The sequence below is a fragment of the Oppia nitens genome, unplaced genomic scaffold, assembly GCF_028296485.1.
Source record: "Oppia nitens isolate AA-2021 unplaced genomic scaffold, nextdenovo-longstitch-racon4-pilon3 scaffold57_pilon_pilon_pilon, whole genome shotgun sequence".
Taxonomy (NCBI): Eukaryota; Metazoa; Arthropoda; class Arachnida; order Sarcoptiformes; family Oppiidae; genus Oppia; species Oppia nitens.
The window spans coordinates 68832-90616 of record NW_026533240.1 but is presented as its reverse complement, the minus strand read 5'-3'; the positions used below and the strand labels follow the sequence as shown (position 1 = coordinate 90616).

Genomic DNA, 21785 nt, shown 5'->3' with positions numbered 1-21785 from the left:
ATTTAACCTAATTTATTTTTTTATCATCTATTTTCTAATAATTATTTCTTATTTTTCAATTTAGTAATTTAAATAAAAATATATAATTATTTAAGTTTATTTATTTTAATACTAATCTAAAATTAATATTTTATTTTTTTAGTATTAATAATCTCTAAAATTTAATATATATAAAATTAAAGTATATTAGTATTAATTTATAAATTTTTATATTATAGTAATATAATAATAATAATAATAATATATAATATTTACTATTATTTTTTAAATCAAAAATCGTGAATTATTTCTATTAACAATATTATATATTTAGTAATATATTTTTCAGTAATATGTTTATTATTAATTTTTTTCAGATTTACTGATATATATAAATTGAAAACATAATATCTATTAGTTGAACAAAATTATTAAAATAGAAAAAACTAATTTCCGTATAATATCTAATAATAAACATTTAAAACAAAAAAACTATAATAACTATATTTGTAATTTGTGTTTAATATATAATAAAAAATAATGAATGAAACAAAGCTTATCATTGATAACGACATGACTATACCTATCATCAGGAATAGTCTAAACTCAAGTATGCCTACCGGAGCCGATCATGTATTGCCAATGTTATCCATTCATTCAACAAATACAACAACAACAGCCGTCATCGGCACTACAATATCGGCCACATTGTCGGCCAACCGATACCATCTAAATAATAATAGCAGTGCCGCTGTTATGTCGGCACCTGAAGATCTAACCGCTCGTAACGTTATAATTATAAGCAGTTATTCTTTAATAATGATTATCTCATTGTGCGGTAATCTATTAGTCTGTAAGATAGCCTTTACTAATGATAGAAAACGTAAACGCAATACAACTAACATATTGATAGCATCGTTAGCCATATCTGATATTGTTATGACTGCCATAAACATACCTTTCAATGTGGCCCGACTATTGCTGCTTAACTGGCCATTTGGTGGACTGTTATGCTTTTTAGTGCCATTCATACAAGTTTCCTGTGTTTATGTCTCGACATTTACAATGGCATTGATAGCCATACACAGGAACTGGAGTTTGACTAAACACAAACATCAAAACCGTAATAACAATCGTACTGTTAGACGACAAAACAGTTGTTGTTGCGGACAAAATGGTCATCCGGTGCTTATGTTTATCATAGTTATATGGCTTCTGGCGTTTGTACTGTCTGTACCTCACAGTATATTTAACAAAATCGATGCCAACGTTGCCTATCAGGGCCTACTGTTGACCAGATGTCGGGCCAAATATCCTGATTGGTCTCACTTTCGTTTGGCACTAACTGTTGAATGTTTTCTAACCCAATATTTTCTACCGTTACTAATAACAACATTATTGTATATCAAAATTGGTGCCATTGTATCAAAACAGGGACGGGTATCCATTACCCTCTGTAATGTCAGGCGCCGATTGCAGGCCGAAGCCAAACGCCGTAGGATTTTAATGTTAGCACTCGTTGTGATTGTATTTGCCGTTTGTTGGTATGTATAATACATCCATATATATACTAATTATATATATATTTAATTGTTGTTAACATATCTTAAATATTTTCAATAATTTTTATTAAGTGGAAAAATAATTTTCAATTTTATTTAAATATTTTTTTTTTGAATAAATTCAAGCATTAAATTGATGACTATTTTTTGAGATTTTATTGATTATACTCTTAAGTATATAAATTTTTATAATAGAGTACATTATATAAGTTATTTTGTTTACTTATTTTTCAAGTAGATAATTTAATTAAACATTTAAATAACAACAATGCTAATAATTATTACATTTTCAATCATAGTTAAAACGTGCTTCAAGTAAATTAAATTATATACAGTGTATATTAGCATTGAATAACAGATATAAAATTATTTTATTACTGAGTATACTGTATACACATTGTGTAATACAGTACATAAAATTTGTATAAAAAATTGACTTAAATAAAAATATTTTAGTGATAACTTAATTATTATAAAGTTTAAATGAGAGATTATATAATTTACTAATGTTAATGAAATATTAATAGATTATTTTTTTGTATTAAAATTACTTTAAAGTTTATTCTGCAAACAATTATTTATTTATTTTTAAAAATTTATATATTTTAAATACATAGATTTATTTATTAAAATAATACACTTTTATTTGAGGAAAATTATTACTTATTTTATAAGTACAGTATAAATACTGTAATTACATTATATTTATCAAAATACAGTACTACATTATATAATATGACATTTACATCATATATTGTAAATATTGTATACCATTTATAAGTAAATATATTTATTATATAAAATTATTTTTCTAAATATAATATAATAAATGAAAAAAAACATAAATTTTTGCGTAACATTATATATCTAATCTTCAATAATACTGTATAATAAATACAGTAATGTTTATGATTCATAATATAAATTTATTTTGTTATTATTATATTAAACATGTTTTTCTTACAAAATAAATATATTTTCTGTATATATTGATTGTTGAAAATATTTGTTTTTAATAGTAATAATTTCTAGAATGATTAATAAAAATAATTATGAAACTGATATAAATATTATTGAGAAACAAAAAATCAATTGAAAATAATTGTTTATAAAAATTTTTCATTTAAATTTTAAAATAGGCTTCCGCTTAATGTTTACTATCTATTTGTGGATTTGAAAATATTAAAACACGATTTCAATGTTTTCATATTTGTAAGTATTTATTATTTTTATATTTTAAACATAAAATATGATTAAATTTTATAATTAATTTTTATTATAATTATATTTAAATGTAAGTATATGTAAATGATTATAATTTAACATAAAATTTATCTATATTTAAAAGCATAGATTAGTTAAAGCTTTTTAATCAACAGTTTATAAATAATTTACAAACAAAAATATAATCGAAATGTTATAAAGTATTCTATTTTTTGTAAAAATAAGTTTATAATTATTTTTAGATAATTTGCTTAAATATCGAATAATATATATTTAAATACTAAAGTTTTTTATTATTGAAAAAATTTATATATAAATATTATATTGTAATTATATATTATATTCAGATTAATTAAAAATTCTATTTAAACTAAATAATTTAGAAATGTTTTTCTACTTCATTATAAAGTAGATATCATTAACTATCTTAAACATAATTATAATACTAGTGTAGAGTAGAGTAGAGTAGATTAGAGAAAGAGAGAGAAAGAGAGAGAGAGAGAGAGAGAGAGAGAGAGAGAGAGAGAGAGAGAGAGAGAGAGAGAGAGATAGACTAAGTCTACTAATGAAGTCAAATATTAAACACATAAAAAACTATCTCTTATTTATTCAATCAATTAGTGTTTGTTTTTAACAACATTTGAGATTTCTTAAGATTTGCTTTAATTTCATTTAAGTTTGTTTGAATGCAATAAAAAAAATACATATATATACGGGTATACATATACTTATAAAAAATTTATTATATATATATAAATAAATCATTAACTTTTGAGATTTTAAACTGAAAAAAATATTAATAAAATATAAAATATAAAATATAATAATTTAATTTACTTGTTTACTGTATTACTAATACAAATCAAATATTTATAAATTAATTTATGCAGAAAATTGTTATTCATATTTTTATAAATTTTATATTTCTTAACATTAATATATAAATATTTAATAAATTTTTTATAGATCTTGTTTGTAAAATTATATATTCATTCAAAAAATATAAAGTAAACTTAAAATATAAATTAAATATTTTACAATAAATTCTATCTTTTAGTACACCTACTAATGTATACTTTTTAAAAAATTTTTGAACTAATAATAATGAAAATTTTTACAACTGTTTACATAAAATACAAATAATGTTATTATATTAAAACTATGTTATGTATTATATCATATAAATTTCATTGACTTAGTTTTAATGTACACAAGAGTATAATATACTGTTATCTAACTGTCTGTTATATGTATTATAGTGTAATATCCGTCTATAACTTAATGTTATATTAAAAAAAAACGTTGTTGACTAATTTAAATTTATTAATACACAATTACTTATATTGTATAGGAATATTAATATTTAATTTAGGCTTTATGTATACATTTATATTATATTACACTACACTTTATATACATAATATTATTTAGTAATAAATTCTATACTATATTATAGAATATATTGATTATTATTTTTCTATATAAATAATTAGTTAACTTATTTAACAATAAATTTCTAGCCATAAAATCTTTAGTAAATCTCTAGAGCAAAAAAATTAATTGAAAAAATAAATTTGTTTAAATGTTTAATATAATAGTAAAAAACTATGTCTGCAAACAACTCTCTCTCTCTCTTTTTTTCTTTCTTTCTCTCTCTCTCTCACATTATTATTATTCACAATTGATTGACTCGTTTGCAAACTGTAATACTATTTTTGAATAATAATATAATTCTCTACAATTTATATAAGATGATAAACAAATATACAGTAGATATACAGATAATTTATTTATTATATTATTAAATTATATGATAAATATTAATAAATACTGTTATTATATAGTATTATAAATTAATATAATTTTTCATTGTAGGCGTAAATGTGATTTATAAATTTAAATTTAATTCAATTAAATTATTTATGTTTATATTTATATGATAATTATAGTACTTTTAATGTTAATGATATTATTTATTAATAGTTGTTTTAATTAAATATTTTCACTATTGTTGTTATAAATTATAGCTAATTATCACAAAAATAAATATATTCATTTAATAAAATTATATTAAACTTTTAATATTTTAAAAAATTATTTTGTATTTTAAATATTATTATTTAAATACTAGTTGTAAAGATAGTGTTTAAACTTAAATTTTGTGATTATATATATTTAATAAAACTAATAAATAATATTTAGTTAATGTAAATTAGTTATTTATTAAGTAGTTAGTAAACAATAATAATTAATCATTTTTACAAAAAAAAATTGCTTAACTTTATAAATCTGATTTTCTCAATGTTTAAAATATTTTATTTTATTTACTTTTACAAGTATTACAAATGTAAAATTATAAAACATAGCCCAAAAAAAATTATTTATTTACATTATATGAATTTTTAAGAAATAAAATAATATGTAAAATATAAATATTTATTGCTAACTTTATTCAAATATTTTAGTTTTATTGTCTTTGTATATAATTTATTATTATTATATATATATATATATATATACCAGTATATGATATATTATATACTTTTAAAGAATAAAAGATCATATATTAATATTTATGAAATAAATTATTTTATTCATGAAATATTATATTAATATTATTGTATTTTTTGTTTTCGTTGTAAATAATAGTGTCATTGGTTTGCAATGTCCAGCGTTTGGTAAGTTTTATCAAAATTCATAAAAAAAATTTTATTTTAATATAATATTGATATACAGTATATTATTATATTTATTTAAACAAAATAGATTTATTTTATTAATAAAAATAATACTTCTATTATATAATATTATATACTGTTTATTGTCAGTTTGATGTCAAATATAATTTTTATTTTGCTTTAGATAAAATATTTTTATAGTAATATATTTCACAATTTACTAAACATACATTCAAAAAGTATTTATTATTATATATTGGATTTTTTTATATAAATCAATTAGTTATTATATAAAGATATAAATTATATTATGCAGTTTACTTAAGTAAATACAGTATATCTTAGTAATATTTAATAAATATATAAAATATTTCCCATTGACTTACATTTTTTGTTTTTTTGATAGTATTGACACATAAAATTTCTAATTTTCTACTGTTTCAACCAATGTAGTTTTTATTTTGTTATACTGTAGTTATTTTTATATAACATTTCTAGGTTTAAGCAAAACTAATAGCTTATGATAACTAAATGTCATCATCAAAAATAACATAAAATAGATAACAATAAGTGTTTTTAGACGTAAAAAATTGGGTACAAAAATCTTATAACAAAATTTTATTTTTTAAACTTATATTATTGCCTATTGTAGTGAATTTATTCTTTATTTATTACTTATAGATATACAATATATAAATATTATATATATATATATATATATATATATACAACAATCTATAATAAAAAATAAATAAATATTTTTATTAAAATGTCTATGTCACTTTTAGTTGATTTAGTTTACTAGCTTATCTTATCTGATAATCATGATGCTCTCTATACAGTATAATATATAATAGTAGTAGTAGTAGTACTAGTAGTTATAGCACTGTTATCTAAAGCTACCGTTTCTAACATTGATGTTAGATTTATACAGTATAATATACAATATATACATGTACCGGTACACCAGTATATTTTTAAATCAATATGTCAATGAACAAACTGATTGACTAATAAATAGTGATTTTCACACACAAACATTTTACTCATATAGACAGACACACTGTCTAAATGTTTAAAAAAAACTTTATTATGAAAAAAACAAAAAAAAATTAGATAAAAACCACTATATTATTAAAGTTTGCATCAAATAAGCAAACAACTAATGTGCCAAATACTATATAATCCCAATATATATAAATTGTACATATTAAATACAAGTATATATATAAAGTTGACATAATAATTTAATGAAGGTTAAATAAATTGATTTACAATGTTATTGGGTAATATATATATATACAGTAAATAAAGATAATAAATAATTAATCATTTATCTTAAAGTAATTTATTGAACTATAATATATCATAGAAATCAAACAATTTATTGTTTTTATATAATATATTAAATTAATAGCACAAACAAACAAATAAAAAACAAATATTCTGTAAAATACTGTACTATTTTTTTCAAGTAATCAAATGTAATTGATTTTTATGTAGTATTCAAACAATACTTAAAATTGTTTAGTATTTTTTGATATACAATAAGAGAATTAAATATAACATTAATTTTCCATAAAATAAAAGCTATTTAATTAAATAAAGTCTTTTAACTTTATGTCACATGAGATTTTCTCTATATTTAGGTATATTGTTAATATTTTTGACAAACAATTTGACAAAAACAAACACAAATTTATAGTACCTATTGATGCTGAATATATATATATATATATTATAAAAATAAATTTTTATCTATTTATAATATATAATTATAATTATCTATAAAATAACATAATATTGTTATCAATTTACAATTATATTCTATATATAGTTTAATCGAAACTATTATTAAAATAAAAAACATAATATTTGATATTTGTATTAACAAATTGTATACTTAGTTACAATCCGTTTATCTATTGCTGGAGAGACAACACGTTTAGAGAAGGGGCACAAAAACTATTGTTATTCACGCAAATCAAATGTGGTTCACAAATGATTGCCGGAAAACAACAACAATCACATCATACAACTATGGCATCGGTATCACCACCACTACCACTACAATCTACTACAACACCTATAGGCACACAATTAAATAGAAATACTGATATTTTATTTCAAAAAAATAATACTACTAAAGAAAATAATAATAATAATAATAATAATAATATGATTATACAGACTAATCATATAGTAGTCCAAAATCATCAGAATATAACTAATAATAATAATAATAATTGTCATAATAATAATAAGTTAGAGTCAATGGATAAGCAGTTTTGGATGCCTAAAGTCAATAATTATGAAGCTAATAGTATTATTAGTATTGTTTAATCAAATATATATAATATACATATAATATACTGTATATTTGCAGTTTATAACCCATTGTTAAAAATGTATTAATGTTATTTTTTGTTGTTGATGATACTATAAGTAATACTAAACTAATTAAGATATATATATATATATAATTGTCTATTTAAGTATCAGTTTTCAGTTATTATTATAACATAATATGTGTATTTATATTACTTTATTATGAACATTGTTTGGAAGATAATATAATTGAATTATTTTTAATATATTAATAGTTTTAGATTTGTGTGCATTTGTGCACTAGGATTGTGTCCATTGATTTGTTATTTTAAGTTATTATTAAATATAAATAGCATTATTTATTTATATATATATTAAATCAATTATATTTAATATTGTAGATTGATTAAGTCAATTTTAAACAACAAGTGTAATAATGGCTTTATTTATATTATAATAGTATTAAAAAATTGATATATTATTAATTATGTAATATTACTAGTATTTAAAATAAAATTATTTATATGAAATAAAAGATTTTAAAATTGGTTTATTGTGCAAACTATTTCATAAATTAACATAACAATAACATTAGACTAACAAAATTATTATTTTTTAAAAGAAAATATTTAAAAGTATTTAAATTTTTTATTAAATAAGTAAAAATGTTAACATAATAAGGTATTATTATTATACTGATATAAAATTATAACCTATTTTTTATTATATAATATGATTTTCAAATAAAAAATTATTAAAAATAATAATGAAAAATAAAATTTATAAATCAATTTACTAGATTACTTTCATCAATAGAAATTTTATATTGGATTTATTGAAATCTTAAATCGGATATATAATATATAATATATATATTGTATATAAAGTCTATGTTATATATATATATATATATACAAAAATAAATAAAATGTATAGGTCTAAATTGAAAAAATAAATAAAGTTTTTTAAATTTATTATTATATGTGCGTGTATTTCACATATACTTTATATTGATATCTATTGATATACAGGTATACTTTTATTGTTCAATTCAATTCAATATTTCCCAATTCAATAGATCTATCTATAAAACACATACAAAACATATAACCAGACAGACAGACAAATAAACAATATATATATTTATTATATATAAATCTTATTTTAAAATAAGATTTATTTATCTTATAAGCTATAGATTGTATAACTGAGCGATGAATTGCCTATTTTAACCCAAGAGACTATTTTTTAATTTTATTTTTAATATACAATATCTGATGGCAATAAAAGTCTAACAAATTAATCTGGATAAATATAAATATCTATATTTGCATTATTATTTAATGTATTTTTCATATAATATATAAATAGAGACTATATAATAAATTTAGCATTCATAATATTACATTAAATAATTATAATAGTAAATATACATAATAAATTTACTTAATATTTTTTTTGATAAAATATTTAGAATATAATTTTTAAATAAATAATAGTTAAAATTAAATGTTAAATTTATTTTTATTTATAAGGCAACTATTTAATAAACAAAAACAAAAATTACTATTAATTTATTCAAAACTTGTACAGTATTTTGACAGGTATTTCAAACGAAATTTTAGACATTTAATTAGTATTTTTATATATAATTATTAGATTGAGTTTATATTTTAATTCTAAATTATTGAAGATAATAATTTATTTTCTATATTGTAATCATCTTATTAACAATATTTGATAATATTAAATAACAAGATATTAATTTCAATTATCATAAAAAATTCACAACAAATAAAAACAGCTTTACTATTTGTTACTTTTACTAAAAATAAAATACCAATTATCTAAATATTGTGCAATTTGTGCACTTAAAATAGATAAACTATTGAATGAATTTACATTTATCCTAAAATCAATATACATTAACACAATGCATAACTGTATTATAAGTAAGCAAAATTGAGAAAATAGATATATAAAAAATGAAAAAATATTAAATGCTAATTAATAGGGATTTTATTTATAATGTTTTATATAAATTAATTTAAGTGTAAAATGTTTTTTAAATACAAACTCTATATAAATACTTATTTTGTAATACATTGTGAAATAAAATCAACTAAATAAAGTAATAAAAAAGTATATAATTTTCTATGAAATAAAAGATTAACATTTTTTAACAAAATTTAGTATTAGTTTATTCGTAAATAAACTAAACATATTTTTGTATAAATAATTAAGTAAACTTTACATCAATTTAATAAAATTTAATATATTATATGAGCAATATATTACGTCATAAATAAAATATATTCAATATAATTTATATAACTTATCAATTATAACATTTATTAATACAATAATAATAATCAAGAAAAATAAAAATTAATTGTGAATTAAAAAATTATTTTTTTTATCATAAATAACAACTGTATAAATAATAAATAAAAAGTTAGCTTTTATTTTTTTAGTGATTATTAATTTCAAAATAACAATTAGTTTATTAACAATTACTATAATTAGAAAGTAAATTTTTTTTATTTTGTAAAGCAATTTATTAATAGAGATATACCGTATTTATATTACTAATGTAATTGCTTGATTATAAGCAAATAAAATTACATTTATTCATTAAAAAACATTTATTATAAACTATTATTTATTAACATTTGGAAAAATATAAGTATTTATTTTAAAAATACTTTAATAATAAATATTAAAATCATTATTATATTAAATAACTATTATATGATAACCATTATTATATTAAAGTTTTATATTTATTTAATATACTAGTAGTAAAGTAAAGTATATTAGTTATACATTAGTTGTTATAAATAAAAAATTTTAAGATTTTTGTAAATATTTATTAATAAATAAAGATTTATTTATTTAATAATGTTTTAAAATTATTACAATTTCCATTTAAATACTAATGCATTGGTTTATTAAAAATAATAAACAATTAGTGTTACTTAATAACAATAATAAACATATTCATATATATAAAGTATATTTATAAATGTATTTCACACTTATTTTTGAATAAATCATTTAATACAGTAGAAACAATGTATATGCAGTTTAATTATATACTGTATAGATATATTTAAATTAAGTACAGTATATTTGTTAGTGTATTTAAATTTTAAACATTTAAAATAAATTCAAAATAAATTTAGTTTAAAGAAAAACAAAAATATGTTTACCACAAATACACTATTAAATATTATAGTAGATTATTATATAGAAATTACTAATTATATAGTTTTTATAAATAGTTTTCAAATTTAAAAAATATTATTGTTTTTAAATATTATTTGTCATATAATAAACAAACTTAACTATTTGTTGTTATATTTTAATACTATATATAAAGTATATTAATATTTGCCAAAATATCATACATGACGTCAACTATCTATTGATTTAATATTAATATTAGATAATTTACTATAGTATAGTATTGTACAGTATATTACTTTATTATTTAATATCCTTATATTAAGTATAACATGTAATATTATATACATTTACAAAACAATATAATAAGTTATAAACAGTATTAATATTATTGCTGTTATATAATCAAATGAACAAAAAATAAGTGATTTATATAATAATTAATAATAATTTTCATGAATTTAAATGGATTAACACTTATGTAAGTAAAGTATATACTATACATATATAATGTTTTTAGTATACAGTTTATTGTTTGAAATACAACACCACAAGTGTTTGTGTATTATCCGCTTTAGGGCTAAAAATAATTTTCACAAACTTTAGTTTTATGTATATATATATAAGTATTTTCTTATATATATATAAATTTATATACATATATGAGTGCAACGCACTGATGATAGATACTGTTTGAGATGAAAAGATATTTTAGGGTCATTGCTTGAAAATTATGTAAATGTAAGTAAATTTATTATACAAACAAAAATAATAGATTGATTATATGAAAGATAAAGATATATATATATTAAATAAAGGGCGAGAAATAGTAATCTATGAATTCAATGAACCTAATAATAATAATAATAATAATAATAATAATAATAATAATAATAATAAAATACAAGTTAAGTGTATTATATGAGTATTTTCATGAATATTCTCAACACAATTAAATATTCCATTACTTGAGGCTGTCATCACTTGATTAGCATTTTTGATTAGTTTTGACTTAAATTATTTAAAAAAACAAAAGCTTTGACAAAAAACTTAAATTTAAAATTGTTAATAATTAATATGATTATTACATACACTAATTATGTATGAATATGAAATGTTTTTAAATTTTTTTGTAATTTAAGTAATTTATTCCCGTTGGTATACGATATCATATTACTAATAAATTTATACGGTTTAAAAAATATTTATATTTACTGTATAAATTTAAGTATTTTTTTAGTTATATATACAGTATATACACTTATAAATTGTAAAAATAAAATCTAAAATGAAATTATAATTTATTTATTTGACGTTATTTTGAATTAAAATATAGTATTGAAAGTTTTAAAAACATAATTTATCACAGAATTTTATAAATAAAAACTAACAATTTTTATTGATTACAATTAACAATCAATAATTTTAACTTAAGTATTAATTAATAAAATAAATGACTTTATAATGATACAATAATAAATAATATATAATTAATTAATAAGTAAAATAAAAATAATGTTTTATTAACTTAAAATAAAAGCAACTTATCAATTGTTTATTATTGTAATTATATTCAAAAATAATCATTTATTTGTGATAATTCAATAGGCATATTAATATTTTAATATATTAATAAACAATTTTTTAAACTAATGTGTTTTCAAATGATAACATTTTTCTATGTAATTATTAAATTAATATTTTTGCATTTCAAGTAAATTTCTATTTTATACTTTTTGAGTTTTAAATTAATTATTAATCAATAACAACATTAATTTTATTATAAACTTAGTTAATATTATTTAAATAAAATTCATATATTTTAAACATTATAATAAATAATTCAAAATTATTTTTGATTAAAAATATAGTAAATAATCAATAGTAATTATTATAAATTAATAATAATAATATAAAATATTTGTTTTTTATTACTACAAAATAATTATAGTTTATTAAACAAATATTATTATATAGTTGTATTATCAGCAAATTTCAGAGAAAAATTTAAATATAATTATTAATATTAGTATTAAATTATATTGTTTTTTCTACAGTATTTTCTAATTAACATTAATAATAGAGTATACATTACATTATATTTATAATAATAATAAAATATTTGTATAGCTAACGAGTTAGATTATTGTAAATATACCATAAATATATATATAAACTTTATATACAGTATATTATAAAAATTTATTAATGATTTTTTGGCATTAAATAGTTGGCAATGAATGTGGTTTATATATATTTATATGTTATAGTTGTTTGTCAATATAATAATAATAAACAACACAATAGCTTAAATTTTTTTTATTGTTATCTAACAATACAATTTTTGCAAATAATCTATAAAGTTAACAATATATAAATATATATATAATTAAAAAAGTCTTTAATATATTAGTTTAATATATTTTTACTAATAAAAATATGTTATCTATATGCTATAAATTAAAACATTATTTAAAATCTAGTTTTCATATATGAAATTTTATTAATAAAAATTTATTTAATATAATTAACAATAGATAATAATTATTTAGGACTATAAAACATTTTTACCATATTGTCGTTAACAGAATAAGTCTAATGCTAATAAATAACATTTTATTTAGTATATCAATATAAATAAATAAATAAATAACTATAAAATTTACTAATTTGTAAAAAAATAATATATTTATTTTAATTAATTTGATAAATTTAACTATATTTGCAATTAAACAATTTTGACTAGAAAAATTATAAATGCTTACTAAATACATTTTTATTACTTTATAAATACAGATATAGTACATGTATTTAATTATATATTTAATTATACTAATTTATACTGTATATATATATAAACTTTATATATTTGTATGAATTAATGTATGTATGAAGTAAATTAAAAGTTAATTAAATATGTTAACATATTTTTTCTCTTATGTTTAAACATTGTATAAAAAGTAAAGTTTTTTCGTTTAACTTTAATGTTAAGATTATTGTTATTTTACAAAATAGTATAACATTAAGTAGTTTTTTAAATGTTTATGATAGATTTTTTATATTTAAGTTATACTATTTACTAATTGAATAGTATAGTATTTTTATAGTAGACTAAATAATTTATTATAGTATTTAATGTTAGCTATTATACTGTACATACAATATGTGCATGTTCAAATATTGATGTTTCATTTAAATGATAAAAACAAATAAAACTTATTTGCATTTAATTTCAGTTATTATAAAATGAAATAAATAATATATATTGAGATTACAACAAGTTTGGCCTTTTATTAGTAATTAAAAAAATATCTTTAAAAATATTTAATTCATTAAAAAACATGTTTGTAATACTACTATAACTTTTTGATAATATTTGTTTATTAATAAAATTAGTTTAATTGTTATTAAGTAATAAGTAAATCTAAGCCGTTTTAATTTTTTCTAAAAAATATTAAAAATTTATATATTGTAATATTCAATAGATTCAATGTTATTATACTGTCTAATACTCTTTTAACGATCTTCTAATAATCTTCTAATAATTTTTGCAATTAATAAACTTTTAATGTTTTTAATTATTTTTAAAATAATTTATAAAGTATTGAAAAATAAAAATATATAGTAATTATTTTGTGTTTACAAAAATTATTTAGATTATAAATTGCCTTTTTTATATATAACATTTATATCTATAATTTTAGCTTTAAATAAAACATTAAGAGTAATAATTATAAATTTAAGCTAACAATATAATATATATAATATGATTTTAGATATTTCTAGAAAAAAATAAGTTAAAAGTATTTATATTATATAAATTTATTTCTTAATTTAATTAATATCAATAGTGTTGACAACTAACTGTAACTATTAAAATTGGTTTCGAAATATTCATTGAAAAATTATAATTAAATTTTTTTTAACTATAAGCACATAATTTTTTTTAAATAACTACAATATTCTAGAATTATTAAGTATTAAATTAATTAATTGCTTATTAACGTCAATAGCAAAAATAATTTATAAAAATTGGTTAACATCTGGGGTATATATATATATATATTTATATATATATAAATCTAAATCTACAGTATATCTACTATTATATTTGTATACCTAGGGTTTGGGCAAATTCCTTACTTTCGTCTTATATTTCAAAAGTTCCTTTTTTACTGGGAATTCCCAGGGAATATATTTCCTTTAACTACCATCTATTGAAGCCTAAACAACGAATTATATTACAAAATTTGAATACCAAATATTGTATTAAACTGTATTTTGATTGTTAAATAGTATATATTTTACTTTCTAATGGTCTATGGATATAGAATATACAATTTTCCAGGAAAATTGGAGAGATTTTATTAGGAAACTTCCATTCATAGGAAAGTTGCCCAAACTCTAACTATATATATAACCGGTTGTATCTCAATAATAACAAACGGTATTGCATTACATTTCCTGTCAATAGAAGGGTATATAAGTTGACCACAATTTGATCCAACCCTAGCCATCAGTTTCTACTGCATTAACTAAATTTTTTTAAAATTAAATCAAACTTTTTTTTAATAAAAAAAACTAAATATGAAATTCATGATTGTTGTCGCTCTGGCACTTATTGGTATGGCCACTGCTGCCCCATGGTACGGTGGTTATCCAGCTTATCCAGTCGGCTATCCGGCAGTAGTACCGGCATACGGCTTTGGCGGTGGTTTCGGTGCTCAACAACAACAGCAACAACAACAACAGGCCGCCGGTTTCGGTGGTTATGGTTTAGGCGGTTTTGGTGCACAACAGGTACAGTATATATATATATAGAATATATTAATGGGCACAAGTATCCAACAATTATCTATATACATATATATACATATATATTATAGCTTAATTGTTGAATAATTTAAAAATTATTTTTTTAATAGTATCCTTATTTATTGTGTCCATTAATTATATTCTAATTGTTTATAAATTTATTTAACTATTAATTGTTAATTAATTTGTTTTTTGCTTATTTTTATTATTATCATTATTACTATTAGCAACAACAGCAACAACAACAACAAGCGGCACTGGCAGGTGGTTATGGTGTCCCCTTCTATGGCTAGTTTATAGTTTTTTAATATAATATATTTAAATAAAAGTTTTTTAAATCAAAATTATTGTTATTAATATATATATATATCTCTTAAAAATTGTATAATAAAACATAATAATTCAATAAAATCTGAATTTTATTAGTTAAAATATATTTAATAGATTATTATTTTTGTATTTATATGTATATTTTAATACTATTAGTAGTAATAGTATTAGTAAGTAATAATTGTAGATTCATTTTTTACAATTAACATTTATTGTGTAATATATAATTTGTTTTATTTAATTAAAAAATCGCCATTTTATAGATATATTTAATTAAATATTATAAGTGTATGTGTATAATTTTTAAGTTTTATATTATTTGTTGAGTAATATTTCATAATGTATTATAATTAGATTTTGTTGTTGTTATTATTGTAATTAATATCTAAGCTGTTATTATTACTGTAAAAAAAGTAATTAATTTTTAAGTTTTTTTAATAAATTAATCATTTTATAACAATATCAATCAAAAATAGTTGTAATAAATACTAAATTTGATATATCTATCACAGTTTTTTTGTTTAGATATTGATAATAAACTATAAAATAAATATCACTAATTTTGTTAAAAAATAAAACTACAATGTATTAGTATTAGTTATACTGTTTACATACAGTACTAGATATTAACTTAGAAATAAATAGTCATTAATATAAGATAATGAAAATTAAATATATATCTGTTATTTAGTTTATTATATTAAAACATGAAAATAATGTTATAAATTAAGATAGAAAAAATATTCTACATTATTGTAAAATAAATAAAATATATTAAAACAATTATCTAAAACTAGATGCCGTTAGTGTATATATATATATATACAGAATATTCTATTACTTACAATTTTATTGATTGATTATTTGAAATTAATTTCCAAAAAAAATATAATTGAATAGATATTGAAGTGTTGATCAAACTGATTGATAGGTAAAATATTTGAATTAAAAAATGATAAAAAATAATAATAATAAGTAAAAAATAAAAGTCTATAAAAGTCTATAAAAATATTTATTATCATAAAAAACTAACGGTTCTATTCAGAAATGTATTCAAAAAATATTGTAGAAATTATCACATCTAATGATTGATAATTATTTTTTGGTATAGATTTGATACAAACAAATAGTTTTCTTTTACTCAGTCTATTGTCACAAACAATTGTTTTTTTTTTGTTATTGGCATTCAATAACACAAAATTAAGTAAAAATCTGATAAATGGCCAATAAATTTTTATCATTTTAAATAATAATAATATGAGCCAATTATATCAGTCAATACCAGATATTTTTATAATTAATCCATAAATTTAATATCAAATATATTAGAAATAATAGAAATTACTGAAAATTCTATAAAAAATACTAATAATAATAGTTATTGAATAATAATAAAATGTTTTTAGAAATAATTTTAATCAAAATTTTTTCCATAGTTTTAAACATAAAATATTAAATAAGATTAAATGACTTTTAAATATTAATAGTAACCAAACAAATATTATATACATTTTTATATTATTAAAAAATTCATAGTCTATAATAATAATACTTTATTATATTTACTAATAACTAATACTCGTTTTATTAGGGGATTAACCTTTTTAATCTATTATCTATCTATTTTATGGGTAGTACCCTGTTTAAAATGTATTAATACTAATCTATAATTTTTTTTATTGAAAATTAAATGTCAATGATTAATATACTACATAATTATAACTTAGTTATCATTGATGATTGATTGGTTTATAATAGATCTTATAGAAATCATACGATTAATATTATAAATTTCAATTTATTTTTTTTATATAATAGTTATCAGAATATCATAATATTTATATATTTATTTATTGTATATCTAAACCAAAAAAATATGATTTTTTAAATAATACATTAATATACTTTTGTCTATTTAAAACAAACAACTAATATTGAAATTATGTATGTCTTAGTAATGTATAACAAAAAAAATTGTTATCAAATGGGTTTGGCTAATATATACAGTATATTTACTTATATAAATTTCAAGGATTTGCATGTTATTAAACTCAATAATATTAATTTAATATTTATAATAAAAAAATTTGTGACATATTGATAAGCTATTGATTTAATATTGATAAAAGAAAAATTATATACAGTATATAAAAGCATAATTAATATGATTCATATACTTTATTAATACATATATTTTCAAATAAATATTAATATATTTAATAACTATACTAATGCTATACATGTGATGATAAATATAGTTATAATATTTTCTAGTTTAACTTTGATGAAATTTTGATAATAATTATTTATTTTGACTTAAATAATTATAATTGTTATTCAGTAACTTTATTAAATTAAATAATTTTCAAAGAATTTTAAATAAACAAATTAAAAATTGTTTTAAATATAATTTATGATATAATTTATATAAATTTTTATAAATTATTTTTAATTTATTATTTAAACAATAAGTATTAGTAAAATGACAATTTGCAAATTAAAGTTTATCAATACAAATATTTGTGTATACAATTGAGTGTAGAATTATATAATTTTAGTTTATTTATAAAAATTTTTATATAGTTTAAATGTTATTAATTTAAAGTTTGATAATATAAATATATATAACTGTATGTTAAACACAAAAAAAAATATTTGCATCATTTATATTATCTAACTATATATTAATACTAATACATATATTATTTTTTATAAAAAATTATCATATAATTTATATATACCCACTGGTAAGCAGCCATCCCATAGCCATTTCAATAGCCATTTTGATCATTGGTATACCAGAGAACCAGTCTCTTACTTGTAATAGTATTTTATGAAAGAAACTGGGCTCATATTTAATACCCGGCCGTTTTAGGTCATCCCTATCCATGTCATCCTCATCAACAACAACAGTCTTACGTGATTTACGTTTGGTAGGACTGTTGGCTCCGGTATCCGATTTACGTGATTTTTCTATAAAATACAATATATAAATATAAGTTTAATCTATCTATTTTTTTTGATTACTAAATTAAACTATACTTGATTTTTGTTGAGCACTGTTAGATTTTTTTGCTTCCTGTGCCGCTGATGATGATTGGCATAGTTTGTCTTCCGGATCACACGTTCCTATACTATCATCAATGTTGTTGTTGTTGTTGTCTGACTTCATTGAAATTGTCTCAAACATTATAGTAATAATTATTACAATAATAAAAAGTAAAACAATAATGTTTTTATTAAATCTTAACATTTTTGTTTAAAAAAATAACTAAAGAAAGTACTGTAAATAAAAACTTTAAAACTTTAATATAATTAACTACTAACTTAATTAACAACTTGTATATATAAAATAGTTATTAAATATATATATATATATAAATAACTAAAAATATTATTATTTATATTTAAACAATAATAAAATATTTATTTTATTAGATATACTAATTACAGGTGTTTTTGTTGTAAAGTTACACGTATTATATAAAGTCTATTGTTTTGATAAAATATTTTTTTAACAAAATATATATTTTGTTAATTTATTTTTAGAGGCCTTATATTATTAACTTAGACTACAAAAGTTAAACAGAAAAAATACATTTATAAATAATGAACATTTACTAAAAAGTTTGATTTAAACTTATAAAAATATAAAACAAAAATATATTATATTAAAATATATTATACAATAAGTTAATAAAAAAATTATTATTACATATTACATTTTATTAATAATTACTATTTAATATAACTATATAAATATTTTTTTAGTTTGCTATTATTTATCTAATTCATATTGTAGTAGTTATAATAAAGTAACATTACTTTATATTTAATTAGTATTAATTTTTAGCATAAATAATAGCAGATTTTTTCAATAAATTAATAATAAATATATATTAAAATTTTTAACAATTAGCATTTTTTTAAAAATCTAATATTTATTTAATAATTATAAAATTTTCAAATCCAAAACTTATATAAGTTATAATAAATTAATAAATTCTATTTTATTACTATTATTTTTTATAAATAAATGATTTAAAAAAAAATTTTTAAAACAATCATTTGTTTAAAGTTATAGATATATAAAAATATAAAAATTTGTAAATTTATTTAAACAATGTAGAAAATGTAGGATCACCAAAGAAATTTTTGTAAATATCATAAATGGTTTGTAATATGGTTTTAATAGTAGGATATTTATCTACCAAATCAATTAACCAATCAATTATGCTCTGTAGTATGGGTTTGGCAGTACCACAAAATGGACAGTCACCTCCATTATTGTTTGGGGGAAATAAACTAAATATTGTAGCAGATTGTTGGCCATTATAATCATTATAATCATTATCATCAATGTCATTAATAATAATATCATCGGGACCACGTTTCAATTTGAATGTATTTGATGATGGTAGTAAATTATCATTGATACTGTCCATACGTTGTCGTTTTGTACCTTGGTCATATTAATAAATATATATTATATAATAAAGTAATTTAGTAGTAATAATAAAATTTAAAAATATAATTCTATGTTATTTTTCTAATTCCGACTATTAATATTATTTTAAAAATAAAATACTAAAATATATTTTTAGTTGTAATTTCTTTAAGAAATTAATAACAGCTATAATATAAAGTTATTTACAAATATAATATACAATATATATGTCAATAAGCAATAATACTTAAAATATATAGTAACTTATACTGTATATATATATTTGAAATATTTGTTAAATAACTATTATATAATATAATTACCCGGATATTTGTTCCTGTATTTGTCATATTGTCGATTACCAGTTACTAATAAATTAAATAATGTCAACATAAAAAATGATAATAAAAATAAATTGTTTGACGTAAACATGATTCTAACAATACTATAATTATTTACTATTATTATAAATAACTACTATTTCTATAAATTCAATAATTTTTTTCAATTTTAGTACAATGTTTTTCGTATAATAAATATGTGATAAAATTTCTCAATTATTAATAAAATTTTTAAAATACTTTTTATCATTGTTTAACAAAAGTGATCTTTACTATGAAAATTATATTTCATCTAAAAATATAATAATATAATATATTTTTACATCTGTTTTATTATATAATAGAATTTTATTAAATAATAATTTTATAGTATTTATTGTATTTTGTTTTAGATTTAGTATTTTATGAGCTAAAAATAAAATAAAAATTTAATACAAAAAGAGAATTAAATATTAAATTAGTAATAAAAATTTATTCAAATTAAATAAAATATTATGAATTGTTATATTTAATGAAAACAAATATATAGTTTATTGAAAAATTAGTCTTATAATTATGATATAATAATACAACTTAATACTAATCATAATACTGTAGATATTATATGTTTATCTTATATATTATATCTGTTATATATGTTTAGGATATTTTTTAAAAATTATTAATATTTGTTTAATGTTTTTATCAAAAACATATTTAAAATTTTATGCAAATATCAAATTAATATAATTTATCAAAAAACAACATAAAACAATAAATTATTATTTTATTATAAATTTAATAATTACTGTTTGAAATTGAAATTAATTTAAAATAGTCTAAATCCTAATAGTTGTTTAGTAGCCAATCCTAAATTCCATACATTATTTTTAAACATATTGAAAACCATAATAAT

The 21785-nt window shown here is 17.5% G+C and overlaps 2 protein-coding genes across 2 annotated transcripts; both read left to right on the top strand.

The window, feature by feature from the left end:
• The first annotated feature begins 552 nt into the window (after nt 1–552).
• LOC128960818 (neuropeptide Y receptor type 5-like) lies at nt 553–15365 on the top strand. The gene is made up of 5 exons (XM_054306955.1): nt 553–1523; nt 2681–2753; nt 5415–5443; nt 7351–7535; nt 15289–15365. The coding sequence occupies exons 1-5, from the start codon at nt 553–555 to the stop codon at nt 15363–15365; spliced, it is 1335 nt and encodes a 444-aa protein (XP_054162930.1).
• Nucleotides 15366–15444: 79 nt separating this feature from the next.
• Nucleotides 15445–16192, top strand: LOC128960820 (annexin A7-like). Its single transcript, XM_054306956.1, has 2 exons — nt 15445–15757; nt 16000–16192. The coding sequence occupies exons 1-2, from the start codon at nt 15545–15547 to the stop codon at nt 16063–16065; spliced, it is 279 nt and encodes a 92-aa protein (XP_054162931.1). The 5' UTR covers nt 15445–15544; the 3' UTR covers nt 16066–16192.
• Nucleotides 16193–21785: the final 5593 nt, after the last annotated feature.

Bases quoted from the DNA above. Each gene is read 5' to 3' on its own strand.
- LOC128960818 (XM_054306955.1), top strand. From the start codon at position 553: ATGACTATACCTATCATCAGGAATAGTCTAAACTCAAGTATGCCTACC. The intron at 1,524-2,680 runs GTATGTATAATA...ATTTTAAAATAG, and splicing joins ATTGTATTTGCCGTTTGTTG to GCTTCCGCTTAATGTTTACT. The intron at 5,444-7,350 runs GTAAGTTTTATC...TTGTATACTTAG, and splicing joins TTTGCAATGTCCAGCGTTTG to TTACAATCCGTTTATCTATT.
- LOC128960820 (XM_054306956.1), top strand. From the start codon at position 15,545: ATGAAATTCATGATTGTTGTCGCTCTGGCACTTATTGGTATGGCCACT. The intron at 15,758-15,999 runs GTACAGTATATA...TATTACTATTAG, and splicing joins GCGGTTTTGGTGCACAACAG to CAACAACAGCAACAACAACA.